At 39.7% G+C, this 16,878-nt stretch overlaps 1 protein-coding gene across 6 annotated transcripts in view; it reads right to left on the bottom strand.

Annotated features, from left to right (window-relative positions):
- Positions 1-16,878, bottom strand: part of MCF2L2 (MCF.2 cell line derived transforming sequence-like 2) — a 152,414-nt gene that overhangs the window by 78,117 nt on the left and 57,419 nt on the right. For all 6 annotated transcript variants that reach the window (XM_071437961.1, XM_071437962.1, XM_071437963.1 and 3 more), the window contains exons 7-15: positions 16,347-16,496; positions 15,205-15,329; positions 13,493-13,607; positions 12,717-12,836; positions 11,999-12,190; positions 11,454-11,645; positions 10,881-11,058; positions 2,081-2,184; positions 591-679 (exon numbers count right to left, since the gene is read on the bottom strand). In XM_071437961.1, the coding sequence (XP_071294062.1) occupies positions 591-679; positions 2,081-2,184; positions 10,881-11,058; positions 11,454-11,645; positions 11,999-12,190; positions 12,717-12,836; positions 13,493-13,607; positions 15,205-15,329; positions 16,347-16,496 (1,265 nt within the window). The remainder of the gene's footprint in view (positions 1-590; positions 680-2,080; positions 2,185-10,880; positions 11,059-11,453; positions 11,646-11,998; positions 12,191-12,716; positions 12,837-13,492; positions 13,608-15,204; positions 15,330-16,346; positions 16,497-16,878) is intronic.

Here is a 16,878-nt window from a genome sequence, read left to right as displayed (position 1 = left end):
TGGCTTCTTGTGGGGGGGGGTTTCTTGTGGGTTTTTTGTTTTCTGGGTTTTTTTAATTGTTCCCTTTGGCCTAGAAACTGCAGTTCAGCTAAAACTGGGTTTGCTTGATACTTTTTGTTGAAGTAAGTCATTTAAGTATCTGGTGCTTTAGAATGCATTGTTAATAATCTTTTTCTCAAGCTTTTGCAGAAACCTGAGCTTGCAGTTAAGAAACCCAGAAGCCCCTAAGAGGTATATAGTCAAATGTGAATATTCTGAACATTATGAGAGGATCTTTTAACAGCAGGTGTTTTTTGTAAATACATGCAAGACTTATTCTAATGACTTCTCACATCTTGTAATTAATGCTTCTAAGAGGAAAAAACCTGCAAAAAAAGCCCCAACATGAACAAAAGATAACTCTTATTTGCTTTTTCATCTGATAGACTTGGTATAAATGCATGGCTGTAGGCATTTCAGTGACTTCATTATTACTAATTATTTATTAATCTTGGTGAACTTTAAAGAGGAGGTAGAGAATGTACTACAAATGCTTCAGTTTGCATTCTAAGAAGAAAAAAATCTATAGTGGCTCATATGTGCAGCCCTACCTCCTCCTTGTCGACAAGTTCTCATCACTTTCACTGGTCACCAGGACTCTGCTGGATCCTCCTTGGCTGGCTTCATGCATCACTTCAATCTGAATGAGAAGGACATGTTAAAACTGAAAACACTTAACTGCTGATGCTTTTATTTAGAGAACTTTAACTCTTTGAAAGAATAAAAACCAGATCCTACCTAACCTAGAAAGTCATTAGACAAGTTCAAATAATTGAATTCTAGATGTGCAGAAATATCTCCTATTTATATTCTCCATCTCTGCTCAGTGTTGGCATGGAGGCATTCCTTACTCCAGGCAAAGTCATTATATTCTTGCACCACAGAAGGGGAATTATCTCCTTGTGTAGATAATTATGGGCATAATAATCTGTTCCTTAGACTCTGGAATACTATTTTTTCATTTCCTGTCTGAAGCCAACCCAAAGACTTCACATTTCCAGAGTTCTTTGTAGAATGCCCTGTGGAGAAATGTGGGCATCCTCCGTGTCCCTCTGAGAAGTGTCAGTGTCCCAGCAGCAGTGCTGGGTGAGGCAGTGCTGAGCACAGGGACCTGTGCAGAGCCCGTGCCCAGGCTGAAACAGAGCTTTTGCACAGCTCCAGTGTTTGTTTTGATAACACTCTCACACTCCCTTGTCCAGTCTTGCAGAGTTGGATCATTTCAAGTGCTCTCCAGGCAAGTTTTAAGCAGGCTTTTCCTCCTTTTGCCTGCAGTTTTAAGAGCAGCAAGCACTACTTGCACTTACTGAAAAGCCAATCTATTCAAATTCAGTTAAACAACCCATCTGCTGAGTTTGCTGTTAATCCAAGCCAATATCTAAATCCCAGCAGAATCCAACTTCCTGAGCACTTTCATTTTTAAGGGCTGATTCTTACATTCTATATTGCTAAATTATTTAGCTGGTGGATGATAATGATGGAATCCAGTAATGAACTATCCTCATCTGAACTATTATCAGAACAATGGGAGCATAGGGATGGGGCATAATTTGCAGTGTAGTCATGGGAAGTGGATTTAAAAATTAATGAATTGATGTTTTATAAAGCCTATACCACACTGCTGCATATACCTAACTATGTGGGAGACATGTAGCTGATTACCTGCATTACTGATGAGAGTAAAACTAATTCTAAAATCACTCTCTGTGAGTTTAGACAAAGGGGAGACCACTTGTATGTTCCTGCTGGTAGCTGTTTATTCTGTACTTATTGCTGAAGTTGTGGGCTATATTATATATCAGAAAATGGACTACATTTAATTTTTGCTTTCAGCTTTAGAGGAATAAAGATGAAATGTATGAACAAGTCAGGGGTGTGGATACCAGGCAAGTTGGGTTAAAGTAGCTTGTCCTTATCAGAGAGTCAAGTTAGCAATGCTCCAATTTTTTTTTTTTAATTCCAAGTATAGGTATGTAAATCTATATTTATGAGGTATTGAGTTCTCTCCCAATATGGGATGTCCCCAAATTACAAGTAATCCTACCTTAATTCCACCTTTTGTCTTCTTAATGCTTTTCTTTTTTGATAACTCTACTTCAGAAACAGTCTTTGGAGGGCAGGAAATTTCTGTAGACCTCCTGTTGGTAGCTGAAAGAGTAAAAAGGAAAGTAGCATTAGAAAATGTGCAAAAAGTTAAAATTCTGCTTCTTAATAAAAGCAATGAGCCAAGTGGTAAATGAGGCCTGTCTTAGAGAACTGAGCTGTGCTGGAGCAGTGATGGACTGGGTGGAACAAGGGATGGGTCCCCTTGTTCAGTGCTGCACTGTCTCAAATTGGCATCTTCAGCTCCACACTGAAAGGATTCCTTTGGTTTGGCTTCCCCTGGGAAAAGCATCTTTAGGACAGCACAGGTAAATGTTAGCCAGCTGTACCAACATGGGTAATTGCCACTTGCATGGTGCTGCTCATGTGGGTTCCCAGGAAATTTTGTTTCTGGTAATGGTTTGCTGATTGGTGTTGGATTAAAGGATTGTTCCCTGTAAGGTTTCATTACATGACCAATTCTCAAAAGAGAATCACAGGAGTTCAGCAAGGCACAATGACAGGTGTGTAAGGACAGAATCTGAGGATATTATTTCAGAATATGCCCTATTGTGTCAGGTTTGATGGCCCTTGCAGGCTGACACTGGGGTGTCTGAGGCTACTGGACATCCTTAACAACAAAACCACCTGTGCTGAGCCTGCTGTCCAAAGCAAAGGGTTAGACTGAACTATGAGAAGGGGAATAATACCTTTGGCTTGAGTAGAAAATAATACCTGTTACAGCTTTATCTTTGTTTTAGATTGGTAATGAGTTCACAGCACATGCAAGTACAAGGCCAATAGCACTCTTTTTTTTCTTCATTGCTGAATTGATATGGGCAGCCATTCATGTCATGGGTGAAAACATGTATGACAGCCAGATGAAATGCTGAAAGAATCTGGGTCAGGCAACAAAGAAAAAAATTGAGGTGAAGTCCTTTTTTATTCTGTCAAAACTTTATAATTGAAGAAGCACTTTTTCTAAGAATAAAAGCTGGTGTTTTCAAATGCATCTGGCAACATTTTAAGAGAGTTTCACCAAGTTTAAAGTTTTGAAGTGTTGAGTCTTGATAGTCATAAACTTTTTCTTCTTTGGGGGAAGCTGAGGGATACAGTAAAAAAGATGAAGACTTCTTTGAATGAGGAGGACCTAGTATCAATTTTTTTATGTAGGAGAGGTCTGAACACTTTTTTAAAAGAAACACTTTACCAAAATTTCAAATGCCCTTGTCATCTTGCATTCTTCTTTTAAAGTAGTTTTTAAAGCAGCAAAAAGAAGCACATAGAAGCACCCAAATTATATTCAGTTAAAAAGGCAACATATCAGTTTCACAGATTATAATAATGGAAGCTGACATTTCTTCTACCCTGTGTCTTTTCAACAGCCTTATCACAGAGCTGGGAAGAGAATTAATTAAAGCAGCCTGTCTCTAACTCTTCCCTAAATCTTGGATTTATCCAATGCTGAATGACATAAGGACTTGGCAATGCCCATTTCATGCCTGTTACCTCCTCACAATGACTTCATACTAGAAAGTTTCCTCAATGGAACAGTGAAATCTGGCAGTCACCAGCAGCTATAATCAACTGGTAGAGAATTCTTGTGGTTCCCAGGACTGAGCTGAAATGCAAATATCTGGTTTTGGCTCTCCCATCACTCTTTCAGAATATACAGCAGGGGATTTGTTTTGACTTTGAACACTTTCAACAAATACCTTTTTCCTCTCCCCTGAAGTAGTATTTGTTCTCTCAAAGGTATTTTTATTTCACTCAGAAAGTGGTCTACTGACATTTTGGAACCAAGGGAACAAAAAGATGCAAGATGCAGCACATGGAAACTATTGACCCCGATTGTCAAACTTCTTCATGCCTTTCTAATCTGCAGGGAGGGTGACTGCCACTGTTGGCAAAAACAGAATATTTGGTAAGTTTTCAAATGGGTCCTTTTATGTGTTTTCCCATGAATCTCTGAGTAAAGTATCTATAAGCATCAGCAAATTCACCCTTTTTTGTATTGATGCAGCCTGGAGATTCTATTTAGCCATAAAGTCTCACCTACCACCATCATGACAAAACAGGCTGTGATCAGACTTATTACACTAAAAACTATTATCTCCTGGAGCTTCTCCCAGCTTTATCTTATTTATACCTTGAAAAATCAGTATTAAGAAAATAGATCTGAGACTTGGCCACCAAGATATTCTTTCAAAATCTTACATACTTGAATACCCTAGATATGCTGCCAATGTCTCGTTGCCCTATCTTAATCTGAGTTCAGTCCCTTGGATTGCTCTACAATCTAATTCACAATGGATATGTCATGGAAATTAAGGGAAGCAACAGAAATCACTTCAGAAAACATGAGGACTTTCACTTAGAAGAGCATAGTCAGCAATACCAAGTTGTTTGGCTTATTCATTATTCAGAAAATTTTGTAGTTTGAAGGGATGGTTGATATTGGTATGAAAACCCTAGGTGAAAGCAATCAGCAGAAAATGTGGAAATCAGTTACAACTTTGATGTCTGGATCACAACTTGCAAGCTCAGACAGCTCCAGGTGATCCAGGAAAGAGCACAGCACAGTTTAAATGAAAGATGACACAGTCACAAGAAGACAAACTACAGGTGCTCCTTGATCCAGCAGTAAATTTCTCAGGTCAGTTCACAATCTGAGTCTTGGCTTCTTCAGTGTGACATATTTCAGAAAAGGAGACAGGTACAAGATATGAAAGCAGTCAAATTCCACTGAGTCTGTTTCAGAGATGAATTTGATTCATATTGACACAGCAAACTTCCCTTTCCAATTAGACCCAGAAATGAACTGAAAACAGGAAACAAGCTGCTTTGGTTATGCTCTGGATAATTTTTCAGTTATTGACTGCCCCATAGTCAGAAACTGCTGCATGTCACTGCATTTAAGTAGTTGCTGAAGCTGTACAGAAAGAAACAGCCCAAATACCTGCCAATTATTATTGTAATAATTACCGTGGAACAGGCAATATAAGGGAAACTCCCTTATAGAATTCAGTACAGTTGGCTGTTTCAAGGTCAGTACAGTATTGCTAAGAAGCTGAAAATTACAATGTTGAATTGCCTACTGAAAGAATAAAGGCACAGGAACAAAGGAGAACTAGAAATGATCTAATGTCTGCATGGCTGCAGAGTTGTTTTCATCCTATTGTTTCACAGTACTCCCCTGGATGATACATAATGATGATTTCATTTTGAATTCATTAATATTTTTAATTGCTTGATGCTGCTTTTAAAGCAAATATTGTCAAAGGGCATTGTAAAGCAGAGTTTGGGTCTGTCACTTGCATTCACCTGGAGCACCTCTACACTTTTCCAATGGGGCTTTAGTACTGTTTACTGGTTTTTTATGAAGAAGTTGTATGATAAGTATGGAATCACTGTTGTGTTATTTAGCCCACAGCAAATGGTAAAGTGGGCTGTACTATCCCTAAAGCTGCTAGAAAATGACAGAGACTCATGTGCTCTGTTTTGCTTTGCAGTCTCTCCACCCCTCTAAGACTGAAATAAATTCAGTGAGGAAAACTTGCTGTGCAGATTGTGAGAAAAAGCTGTGGTTTCACCCATTCTCCCCCCTGCTCCTTTGTGGCAGGACACAGGCACCATCTCTCAGGTGCTGATCTCTTACAGTGGGGGCCACATCCTCCACTGAGGGACAGACTGAGGGACAGACAGAACTGTGGGCAGCTCCCAGGTGCTCAGAGACAGCTGGATTAGTTCACCTGGGTAAGTGGCCCTAAGTTAGCTCCTGCTAGAATAAGTGCAACTCATTAGCTAGCAAGAGACCATAGCCAAGGGTTACAAATCATACTCAGCACCTGTAAGATATTCCAAGCCCCCCTCAAGTAAACACCACACTTCACATTCAGGTTTGGGGGGAATTCCCCCATCATGTTCTCCCATCTGTTTTCTGTATAGGTCTGTGCATTCTCACTCATCACTTCCAGCAGAATTGAATTCTTTTGGCAAGAACAAGCATGGGAATAACTAGTGTGCTAAACTTTATTGGGGCTTGCTGCTTATGCTGTACAACAGGAACACGAGTTTGAAGGTAATTAGTGGCTTAATTGCTATTTTGAATGCTGGTGATGGCAAAACAATGTTTAGGCAGCTAAAGAAACCCCAGAGCAGCTATGGTTTGTCACTTAATGGCTTAGGGCAGAAAGACTTTGCCATTCTTAGGCAATATAATTTAGACTTCTCTCTGGCAAAATTTCTGTCAAGCCCCCTGAAAATCTGCTGATATAAGAAGCACAGAGCAAGGTTTCTGGATGTGGAATATTCTGCTACAAGGAGACACTACTTGGTTTCCTCAGACTGGCCCAAGTGTAATAGCAATCCCACAGCCACAAAACTGAAAGTATCTTTTCCTTTTTACAACTTCATTTATAGAAATATACTGAACCAGACAAACTAGTGGTTTCTCAAACCATTCATGAGTCACACACATCACCTCTTCTGAGTCAGCTAATCTCTCCACAGCTTCACTTCCCCTGCACACATCCCCAGACTCCTGCAAGAAATTCTTCCTTTATCCTTTGTCCAGATGTTATTAGTTAGTGAGTGTTATGCACTAGTGACTGTGAGGAATGCTGGACTGGATCCAATGAGCAGTTGTATACATTTAAATGAGATGGAACCCGCTTAAATTTTATTATTTAAAGAACTGAAAAGGCTTCTGCTGTGTTTTCCCCCTATGAATCTTGTGTTCCAAGTTGGCCTTCTAAGATGCTTGTATGGTGAATCATGGATTTTGTATGTGCAATGTGCTGTTAAACATGTTGTTTGTTTAACAAGCTTACAGACATTTTGACATCTCTGCTCCTGTATTTCATATTTATGTTGCCCACAAAGAACTCTCTAGGTGAATATTTTATAGCACTTTGTGCTGCCATGTCCCAACTCTTGTCAGAAATGCAACTAAAGCAAGACATTTTTCCTAGCCATGGTCACTGAGATGGCCAAATCACCTTTTACTGAAATTTTCCAAGAACATGTGAGGTTGAAGGGAATAGTCTTTGGGAAAGTTTCATTTCAAAGAGTAAGAGTTTGGGAGAATTACAAGAAAATTAAAATAGATAAATGCTAACTGCAGTAATTTCTAATTGCTTGTGTTATCCTTTACAGTTCTGCAGTTCATCTCATTGTGTCTGACAGACTGTGTGGTTTGACTCTGGACCTACTCCAATTCACTCCATGCTAGAGTTCTGCATAGAAATGCAGAGAACAAATATGTAGTCAAATTATCAAAAAATATGCCCTCAAAAGTGAATCACAGCAAAACTATTTCCCTATCAAGTGCCACTTCTTTCCTCCCAACAGACATAGGGACAAATTTATTTAGCTATTAGAATTCAACCAGCTTCCACTGGGAGAAAATGGAGTTCTCCTTAAAATAAGGTGTCACATATACTACTTAAATATTTTAAAGGTTCTTATTATAAAAAGGTCAACAGAGTTTTCTGCCTTTTCAGGTCTGATCTGTGAATATTTAATCAAGTTCTCACAGCTAAAACATGCACCAAATACAGCTGCCACAGACTTTTCAGCATCACAATAATTCCAGAACTAGTACTTCAGTCTTGAACAGGCCTGTCCCTGCAAAATATGGAAGTCGACTTGTGAAACCAGAAGCATCAAGCAAAATTGGGATTAATGTAAAATTTTTCTTCAGAGTTTCCAGACCCATAGAAAAGTGTTGACCTAAGCAGAGTCAATTCTGAGCTGCTATTCTGGATCTTCACTGAGCTAAAAGATTGCTGAGAGTCACCAGAAACCATAAGGACATGCACATGAAACTGTGACAGTCATTTTCCCAACAGAAACCTGCCCTTTCTCTCAGACATGGTATCAGCTATGCTTGTGTGCAGAAAATCCATCTCTGCCTACATATTTGTCCATGTAAAATGGAGAGCCTGACAGTTACAATAATGGAGTGTTTAATGTCTGAGCCTTCATATCTGTGAAGATTTTTCCATTAGCACCCTGAATTGGACTTGAATTTTCCCTACTGCTCCCTGTTAGGAAAATGGAGAGTCAGCAAGGAAGAACAAAACAAAATCTATTCTGGAACAAATGTAACTTCTTTTCCTTTCACAGACCAACCACCCCAGTGCTGCCATGGTATTGTTACTCTGCTGCCTGGGGACAAAAGCCTTTCTTTCTGGTCTTCTATTTCTGTTTACCACATTTTATTGCCTTTGCTTGCCTTTCTATTTACACAGTCTAGGAACATGGTATTTTCCTGTTGTCATATTCTATTTTGCAAGCTTTTAGAAATATTCAGGTATATCCTGGGTAAAATATGACAAATGAGTTACAAAACCTGTTTCAAGACGGCGTTCTAAGCCTCTCTCAGTTTCCAAGATGTTGCTTAATAAATTCTCCTCATAAGTAAATGCTGATTGTGCATTGATGCCCTGAATGTGAAGAAAGGACACAGAGGAAAGTCCAAAAGACAGTAACTTCAAGAAGAGCAGAATTTCACAGCCTCATTTTCAGGCTTGGAATAGGACTCAGTGTCCCTGTTTCTATTCTCAGACATGTTTCAGAGTTAGACTGTGAAACACCTTGGTGAATTCCTCAGTTTATCTTACTTCAGTTTTCTTTCTGAAAAAAAGAGGTTAAAATACTGACCAGTACTTGCCAAGTGCTTTGGCATTCTGAGGGAAAGGGCACTCAGGAATTGCACAGTATGATTCTCTGTAGCAGACAACTGGATAACACCAAAGTGATTCATAAAGAATATGTGAATATACATGTACTATTAATGGCTGTTAAAGTCACTGACTGAGAGTCCCTGGATGAGCTGTAGATACTCAGGCACTTCTGTTTCTTTGCACAGAGGTACTCTTGGTCAGTCACCTCCTAGAATCTGAATGAAATGGCAGAGTCTGCTTATCAATGTCTGAACAGATCTGGGTTGCACTTTGCACCTCCTCACAACCAGAGTAGCATTTTAAAATAAATTTCAGCTACCTATTATTTTGCAACAGGACATTAAAGGCTAAGCCTTGTCACACAGTTATCCTGTATTGGGTTGTATAACAATGAACTGCAATTCAAGGGACAGAGCAAGGCAGCATTTCATGACTTTTTGTGAAAGAGCTGATGATATATGGGATGGGCTGTATGAACAAGAATCAAAACTTAAAGCACTGTCATAAACCAGTGACTGTTCTATAAGGTTCTATCTATATCAATAATTTATTCTAAAAATCTGCAAATGTGCTAAAATGACAAGAAAGAAGTTCAAGAAACAGTTCAAGGGACTGCATGCATAAACAGAATGGCAAGATTAGCTTTTAGCCTGAAGATGCAGTTTCAGAGTAGGAAAAAGCCATCCTAAAACTTTGCTGCCAGTGACAGGAACTAACTGGTTCTGACCTACTGACCCCATAACCCCATTTTCTGCAACTTCCTTTTCTTCTGCACTAGGGGCCATGCAGTGAGCAATCTGATGAATGCTGTAATTAGTGCTGCTTGGAGCAGGGACTGGGCTGTGTGATCTCCAGAGCGCCCTGCATTTTTCTAACTCATGCAATGGAGAAAGAACTACTACAGTTTTGCAGTCTGTGTACTCAGTTTTCAAGGCAAATCACAACTCCAGCAAACTGAGTGCCCACACCAGTGCAAGAGGGGAGCACAGTGCTGGAGGATGTGTGTGCGGCAGAGCAGGACCTCTTCACGGGCATTGTGTTCTCAGCTTGCCTCAAACTAAGAGAGAAGCTGAAAGTTGAGGTAGAAACTGTACACAAAAAACACAGCTAGCATGGTTTGGGGGGAAAATGTACAGATGTCAAACCAGCATGGGAATGGGAAAAAGATGATTTTCTTCTGGAAGAAAGGATGAATGCTGGGGAGCACAGGAGAACAGGGACATTGGTGTGACTTTCTGCTGATATGCCTAGAAAGCAAAATGATCAGCCTACTGGTCATCCATCTCATCAGGAAGATTCCTGTTGAGAAAGCAGTTTATTGAATGCTCTTCATACAAATTAGAGGGGGTTTTTAAGGCTTTTTACTAAAGGTTCCACTTTTGAACAGCCCTAAAAGTTACAAAGGGACAACCTCTTCCTGCCACCAAGCACAGGGTAGCTGGTCTCAGGATACAGTTTCAAATTAGCTTCACCCATGTTCCTTTTGCAGAAAACAGTTGTCTTGGCTAAATGCACATGCTAACCTCAAATCGGGAACTTTGAGTAATTTCCAAACAGAAACAATGCTCAGCTTCTATGATAGCAGAGGACAAGGCAGAAAGTGAACTATGTAGAGGGGGGAAAAGCAAAAATTCCACAAATGAGTCAGTGTCACTCACTAATGGACCCTTAATTTTGCAAATATCTGATTGAAACTTGAGGAATTATGACACTTGAAAATATTCACATTACATTATCTGGCAATATAAAAGAGGTTCACATGTTTGCATTGCAGGCTTGCATTGACTACCCTGGTGTGGGTATTTGAGAATTAGCAATACAAGACACACTGAGACACAGTATGGAAATGTGCTCTGCAGATTAGACCTAGGAAGAGAAAGTTGATGGGTTTTTTTGATTCACCCTTTTTTGTTTGTTTGCAGTGAGAGATATTTCATATTCATTTTTACTAGCTGGACCTATGAGGCTGACACTGCACATCAAATTCAAGTGTTCATTCTGATAACAAAAATCAAACATGACCATGTGGACAAAACATTGGTGTGAGTCTGAAAGCAGCTGCTCATGGCCTACCTACTGCTGCTGGTCTGGTAATCTTTGGTGATGCTCGCTTTGGGGAAGATTCAGGATGTGGAGCAACAGGTTGTACTGGCCGGGTCTGTTTGGCTGCCAGCTTCTTCAGACTTACTTGCCTCTTGTCAAACATTTCTTGCACGTCTTCGAGTTTTTGTACAATTCTTTGGGCATTGGCCTTGACAAAGAAAAGATAAACAACAAATGGTTGTCAGTGCTGGACTGAGTGAAGAAAGGACTTGTATTATCAGACTCAGACTAGAGCTGGAGATTACACTGTGCTGCAGTTTATTGCAGACCACACATTCTGGCCAGATCACAGTTTCTCTGACCAAGACATGGTGACTCAAGCAGTGTTTCTAGCACTGCTCTGAAGAAAATTACGTAAGTGTTGCATGACTGCTCTTATGAGTAAAACTTACTGCCGCAAATACTGACCTCTGTGCCCTTTTAGAGTAGGGAAAGAGGCATATTTTAGCAGACTCAAATATATAGCCCAGTACACTTTCATGGACAAAGTAATCAGACATTTTTAACTTGTAAGTGAGCACATGCACATCTGAGGGGTTTTACCTTTATTTCAGGGGTGAGGATCATGTCAAACTGATTGTAGAACTCCTTCGGGTTGGAGAGCTGGTGTTCCTTAGCTGTTACCAAGAACTTCTCAATTTCAACGAGTGCAGTTTCAGCTCCCTCTTGTGACTGGCACTTGTCCACAGCTTGGGAAGCTAAGAGGTAGATTCCAGCTTCGCACCATTGGCTTGCCTTCAAGGAAAAGTGGGGGAAGAAGGACTTATCATCACTGACAGTCCAAGTTGTCAGCTGTTGCTTCTACTCTATGAAAAACAGATTTGCTCTAACATGTCATTAAAAAGGGATCAATGTTACTCATAGAGTGCCTGCCCCATAGTTCCTGCCCACAAGTCACCCCATCAGCATATGCAGAATTGAACTTGCTGAACTAATGCAAAGCTCCAATATTTGTACTAACATTTACTGAATAAAATGGAAAAAAACCAAACACAATTTTTTATCTTCATCATAATTACCTGAGCTAATAAAATCCTTCATTTTAAATAGAACCTTGCCAGAGCTGTTATCTGAAAAGGTTCACTCACCTTATCTAACTGCTTATGCAGCTCAAGAGACTTTCCCAAAATATCATACTTTTTCTTGGTCTCATTGGTAAAGTCATCACAAATTCGCCTGAGTTCAACACACTTTGGTCTAATGGAGTCAACTGCATAATGGTTGTTTTGGATGAGCTGTTCTCCATGGAGAGCCAGAGACTGGGCTTTCTCCAAAGGTTCCTGTGAAATTAATGAGAAAAATCCAAAGTTAGAACTACATGCATAATAAGGACAATCCTTCTCTATAACCCCTGCTGTAGCCTGGGGATAAAGGTTTGGAATATTAATATAGCTGATATGTCTTACTTTATATTTAATTGAAGGCCAACTTCTATGTCAATGAGTACATTGAAACTTGTGAGGTTCCATCTGAACACCAGGAAGCACTTTTTTTATTGTGAAGGTGACCAAACACTGCAACAGGTTGCCCACTGAGATTAGGGAGCCCACTTCTGCTTTCTCACATACTGGGAACATTCATTATACAAGCTTTTCCCTACTTTTTCCCCTAGTTTTCCAAGCAATTAAATGGAACTACTGGGTCTGAACAACTCTGGCTTCTGGAAATTAGTATCTGTGTTTTGCAATTTAAAGTAATGACTCATGAGAAGAGAGTAAATCTGGGATAAAAAAAAAAAAAAAGGACAGTGGCAAGTGTCTAGACTACATTGTCTATAGCAGCTAGAATACTAAATTGAGAGCAAACCTGTCCTTTCTCTTCCAGATGTTTCTGTTCCTTGAGGAGGTTCTCAACTCGGGTCACACTGTCTCCAATGTCAGCAAAACCTGCTTGTGTTTCCATGAGATTATCCAGTGTCAATTTTACCTAAAAAACAGCAACAACAAAAACATAAACAAAAACAAAATAAACCCACCCAAAACCCCATCACAAGATACTGATAAAAATTACAACAAACGTTCACCTACATCTCTGAGAAAAGTCTGCATCTCAAGTTTAGTCTTTCAGTTTGTTCCAAAATGGAAAATCCAAGGAATAAATCAACAACCAACTATTCTTCAAAGAGTTTCCCTGCTTCTCACTGATTAGGCCCACAAAGTTATGACAACCTGTAACTCCAGAGTTTATATTACTTCAGAATCTGTATTACTCCAGTCTCTAGACTAACAGTTGGGCTTTCTGAACTGTATTCCTTTGACTCTGGTGGAATTGGTGACTTACCATCACAGAAGAATTTATGTTTGATAACTTCACACCTAAATGAAAAATTATTTATCAAGGTAAATTTACTTATTGGTGTTCCACATTTTGCCCTCACAGTCTGGCACTTTCCTCACTGTGCCTTACTCAAGTGTTGTAAGACATCTGAAAGCTGTCAAGACTTTAATTTTTGAATATTCATTTCCTATTGCATAATGATCTTCTCTCCCTACCTCCTTTTTGGACTGCTGGTATACTTGAAGTATGGGTAGAATTTGACCTTATTTACCAGAGAAGGCTAGACAGCATGAACAAAGAAATACCTCTCTAAAATCATGTTCAAAGTGTCGAAGCTGCAGGCACTGTTCTAGTTTCAGATGATGCTTGGTCCAAAATTGATCAAAAGCCTTTTCTGTTTCATCCAACTGAGCCAACAACCTGTTAAGAAATTATAATGAACAGAATGTACTTATTTCCTATATATAATTTCTTTTAAGTTACAGTAAGTGATGGCAGAAAGCAGAGCGAGGAAATGGTGGGGAGCCCTAAACTTATGTAAGAGGGCTCTGTGTCAACTGTCTCATAAGCAAAAGAGAATGAAATTTGCAATAGGACGGGCAGGAATGTGACAGATGAGTGACAACTACATGGATCTACTGTGGCAGTTACAGTCCTGCCTCCTGATGTGCAAGAGGGACTCAGAGTTGTTCCATGTGCTGGCAGCCAAGGGCAGCTGTCACTCCCTAGCTTCCACTCTATGCTTCAAAGACAATCCACCCCCAAATTATGCAGACTGATATTATATATTATTATTATTATATTATTATTTTATGGAATAATTAAACCAGAACTCTACAACTTGTTAATTTTCTTCACCCTTCAGAAATAGGCAAGGGCTAAATAATTTTTCCCAGTCCATTAAAAACAATAGATTAGGAGCTCATAATGACTCCCATGGACATTGTTTTACTTTGTGTAAATGATGAAACATTTATTTGCAAAGACATTAATCTCAAGGTGTCATATCTTCAGTAAAGTATCTGACACCAGGCTAGTGAGTCATCCTCACTAGCCATCCACATGGTTTCTCAATGATCCGTTAATTACAAAGTAGAACAGTTTTAAACAAGAAGAAAAAACGAAAAGGAAGTGTTCTCTGAATATCTTGTATTTCAATAGATGGGCATTCTTTGGGCAGATAAGGGATCAGTGCATGCTGAATTCATCAAGTTTCATGCATAAAATCATCAAGTTATATGGGGCAAATGCCAATAGCTCCCTCTTATTTTTCTCAAAAACAAGTTTCTGTTTTCAGTCTGTCCCTGGAAAACTTTTTTTAATCAAAGCTAGTCGTTGAATTCAAAATGAATTCACAAATTCCTTTGGGATGACTGTTCAAAGGATTTTTAAGTATTCAGTGAAAAATATCAGCTCAGCTTTACTTTTAGCACCTTTGTTCCCAGTGAATGCAGACACGCTGAAACCCTAGCATGGCATTTCTCTTTGCTCTGCATCACATGGCACAGCAGAAACTTCTACATGGTGACTAAAAGCTTTATGGTAATAACTAGCATTGTAGGAAGGAAAAGGGGGTTCTCTCTCTGTGTATCTCTGGATCTGTGACACACAGAATGTTTCAGGTATCATCTCCATCTGCTCCTCCCCCAGTGCTTCCGCAGACACAAGCACATCACCCACTCATCTCGCAGAGACTCAGGTGCTACTTTCTAACCAGGCACAGAAGTGGAGGACATATATGTTATGGAGAAAATAAGTCCCACCTTAAATCTTCAGCCAGGTAGTTAGTGGTCTGACCAAAACTTACCAAGAAATTCAGGACTTGTTTGAACTTGCTTTGGCAGTCTAATCGAGTCATTTCCTCTAAGCTATTTCCTTCCCGGACTTACCTGTCCAAAAATCCTGAGTATATGCACTAGTAATAATTTATAACCTGCATATTTAAATTATTTAAATTACATTTGCATCTCCTAGGAATAAGTTAGCAAGTTGCACAAGGTAATTTAGCATCACTGACCTTTCCACTGTGGCCACATTTTCCAGTTCATCTGGACTGAGTTTGCTGTTGGCACTTCGGGTGACTGGCTCCCGGATGCATGTCAGTAAGGTGGCCCCCTGCTTCACTGCTAGCTTCAGCTCGTCCTGAGGGGAAAAAAACAAGCCAAAAACCCAACTGTATGTACTTCTAACAACACTCACATCTCTTAAATGACAACAGAGTAATGATAAAGGAGGACCCTTTCATAGGTACAGAATACTTGAAACAAAACATAAATGCTTACCAAAGGTGATATGTTTTTCTAGCAAATGCAGAGATCTAAATCTTTTAACTTTGAATAGTAGATCTATTTCTGAGAAAAGGAATAGAGTAATTTCGGAGCAGATTGCATATCTGACCAGGCTACTTGCAGAATAAATTATTCTACCACAAATTGAATGTATGCTGGAGATTGTGAGCTGAGAGACTGGGCTGAGACATTGCACTTCTTAATGGAATTTCCTCAAACAACATTGTGCCATGCTGAGCCATAGTACACCAGCTATAAGAAGTCATCCACAAAAATGTCTTCCCAGCATGAAAGATAAGCAATAAAAAAGACAAAGAGGCTCAAATGTTAACTTGTCAGATGACGAATCCCCACATCACTGCACAGTTCTTCCATAAAGATTGTTCTTGTGCTAATATAGCTTAAGTAGTATTTTTAATCTTGTGTTTAACCTAAGGCATTTGCTGACAGCAATAATATTTACTTCTGATCCTTACTCTGCAAAGCCAAACTAGCCCCAACTTTTTTTAAACAAAACAACAGTCACCATCTAGTTAGATCGTTTTGTCTATTTCTGACTATCCTCACAGATGCTCTCTGTTTCTGCTCCAATATAAGTCAATCCTTTCTGATGAACTCCTCATCAAGGGCCCATGTATTCCAGATGTGATCCCATTACTCCCTCTCACACAGTGGAAGTGACACTATTCTATCATTCCTGAGGCTGTAAAATGTCCTTTTCCACAGCTGAATCAAATTGACCTCCTGAACCCAGGCGTCTGTCCTCCTCCTCAGTGGTTTCCAGACAATGGATTGCCAAGTGATGGCAGAAAATTTATTAGGTCAGAGCTCATCTATTACACTGCTGGAGCCATCATGGGGCAGCAATCACCTTCAGCTTGCTGTGGTGCTCGGTGTGTGAGGAGAGAAGCTCCTCTGTGCACTGCACATCGTTGGGAAGTTCAGTCTCTGCTAAGTCTGTTCCAAAGCTCTGTAGCATCTGTGCTGTTGTTTTTACTGTCATTGCAAAGTTTTCAATGGCCTGGAAAAGCAAAAGCATAAAGTCACAGATTGGTTATTTACCATTAGCCCTTTTAACAACACTTCATGCTTCAGGCACACCGTGCTGCAAGTATTACATGCCTGTAAAGCTGGTCACATTGCCTTTTTATGGGTGGGTGTGCTTAAAGTTACAAATTAAACCACAAATGACCTTTTCACAGATCTCCACCTGTCACCTTGTCACCTCCAAGAGCCAACAGGGAACTCCCAGAGCTCAGCAGACATAATGAAACCACAAAGGACATCAGCTTCAAAGGCAGGCCTGGAACTTCAGATCCTCTGCCCATGCTTGCTGGGAAGTTCTGCTGCATTTAAAATTTTAATTAAGGCTTTATTTAAGTTGAGAACACTACTAAAATATA

The sequence above is a fragment of the Agelaius tricolor genome, unplaced genomic scaffold (assembly GCF_023055355.1).
Source record: "Agelaius tricolor isolate 1412-34295 unplaced genomic scaffold, bAgeTri1.0.p SCAF_12, whole genome shotgun sequence".
Lineage (NCBI taxonomy): Eukaryota > Metazoa > Chordata > Aves > Passeriformes > Icteridae > Agelaius > Agelaius tricolor.
The sequence above is the reverse complement of the archived record's forward strand: the minus strand, read 5'-3'. Positions and strand labels throughout refer to the sequence as shown.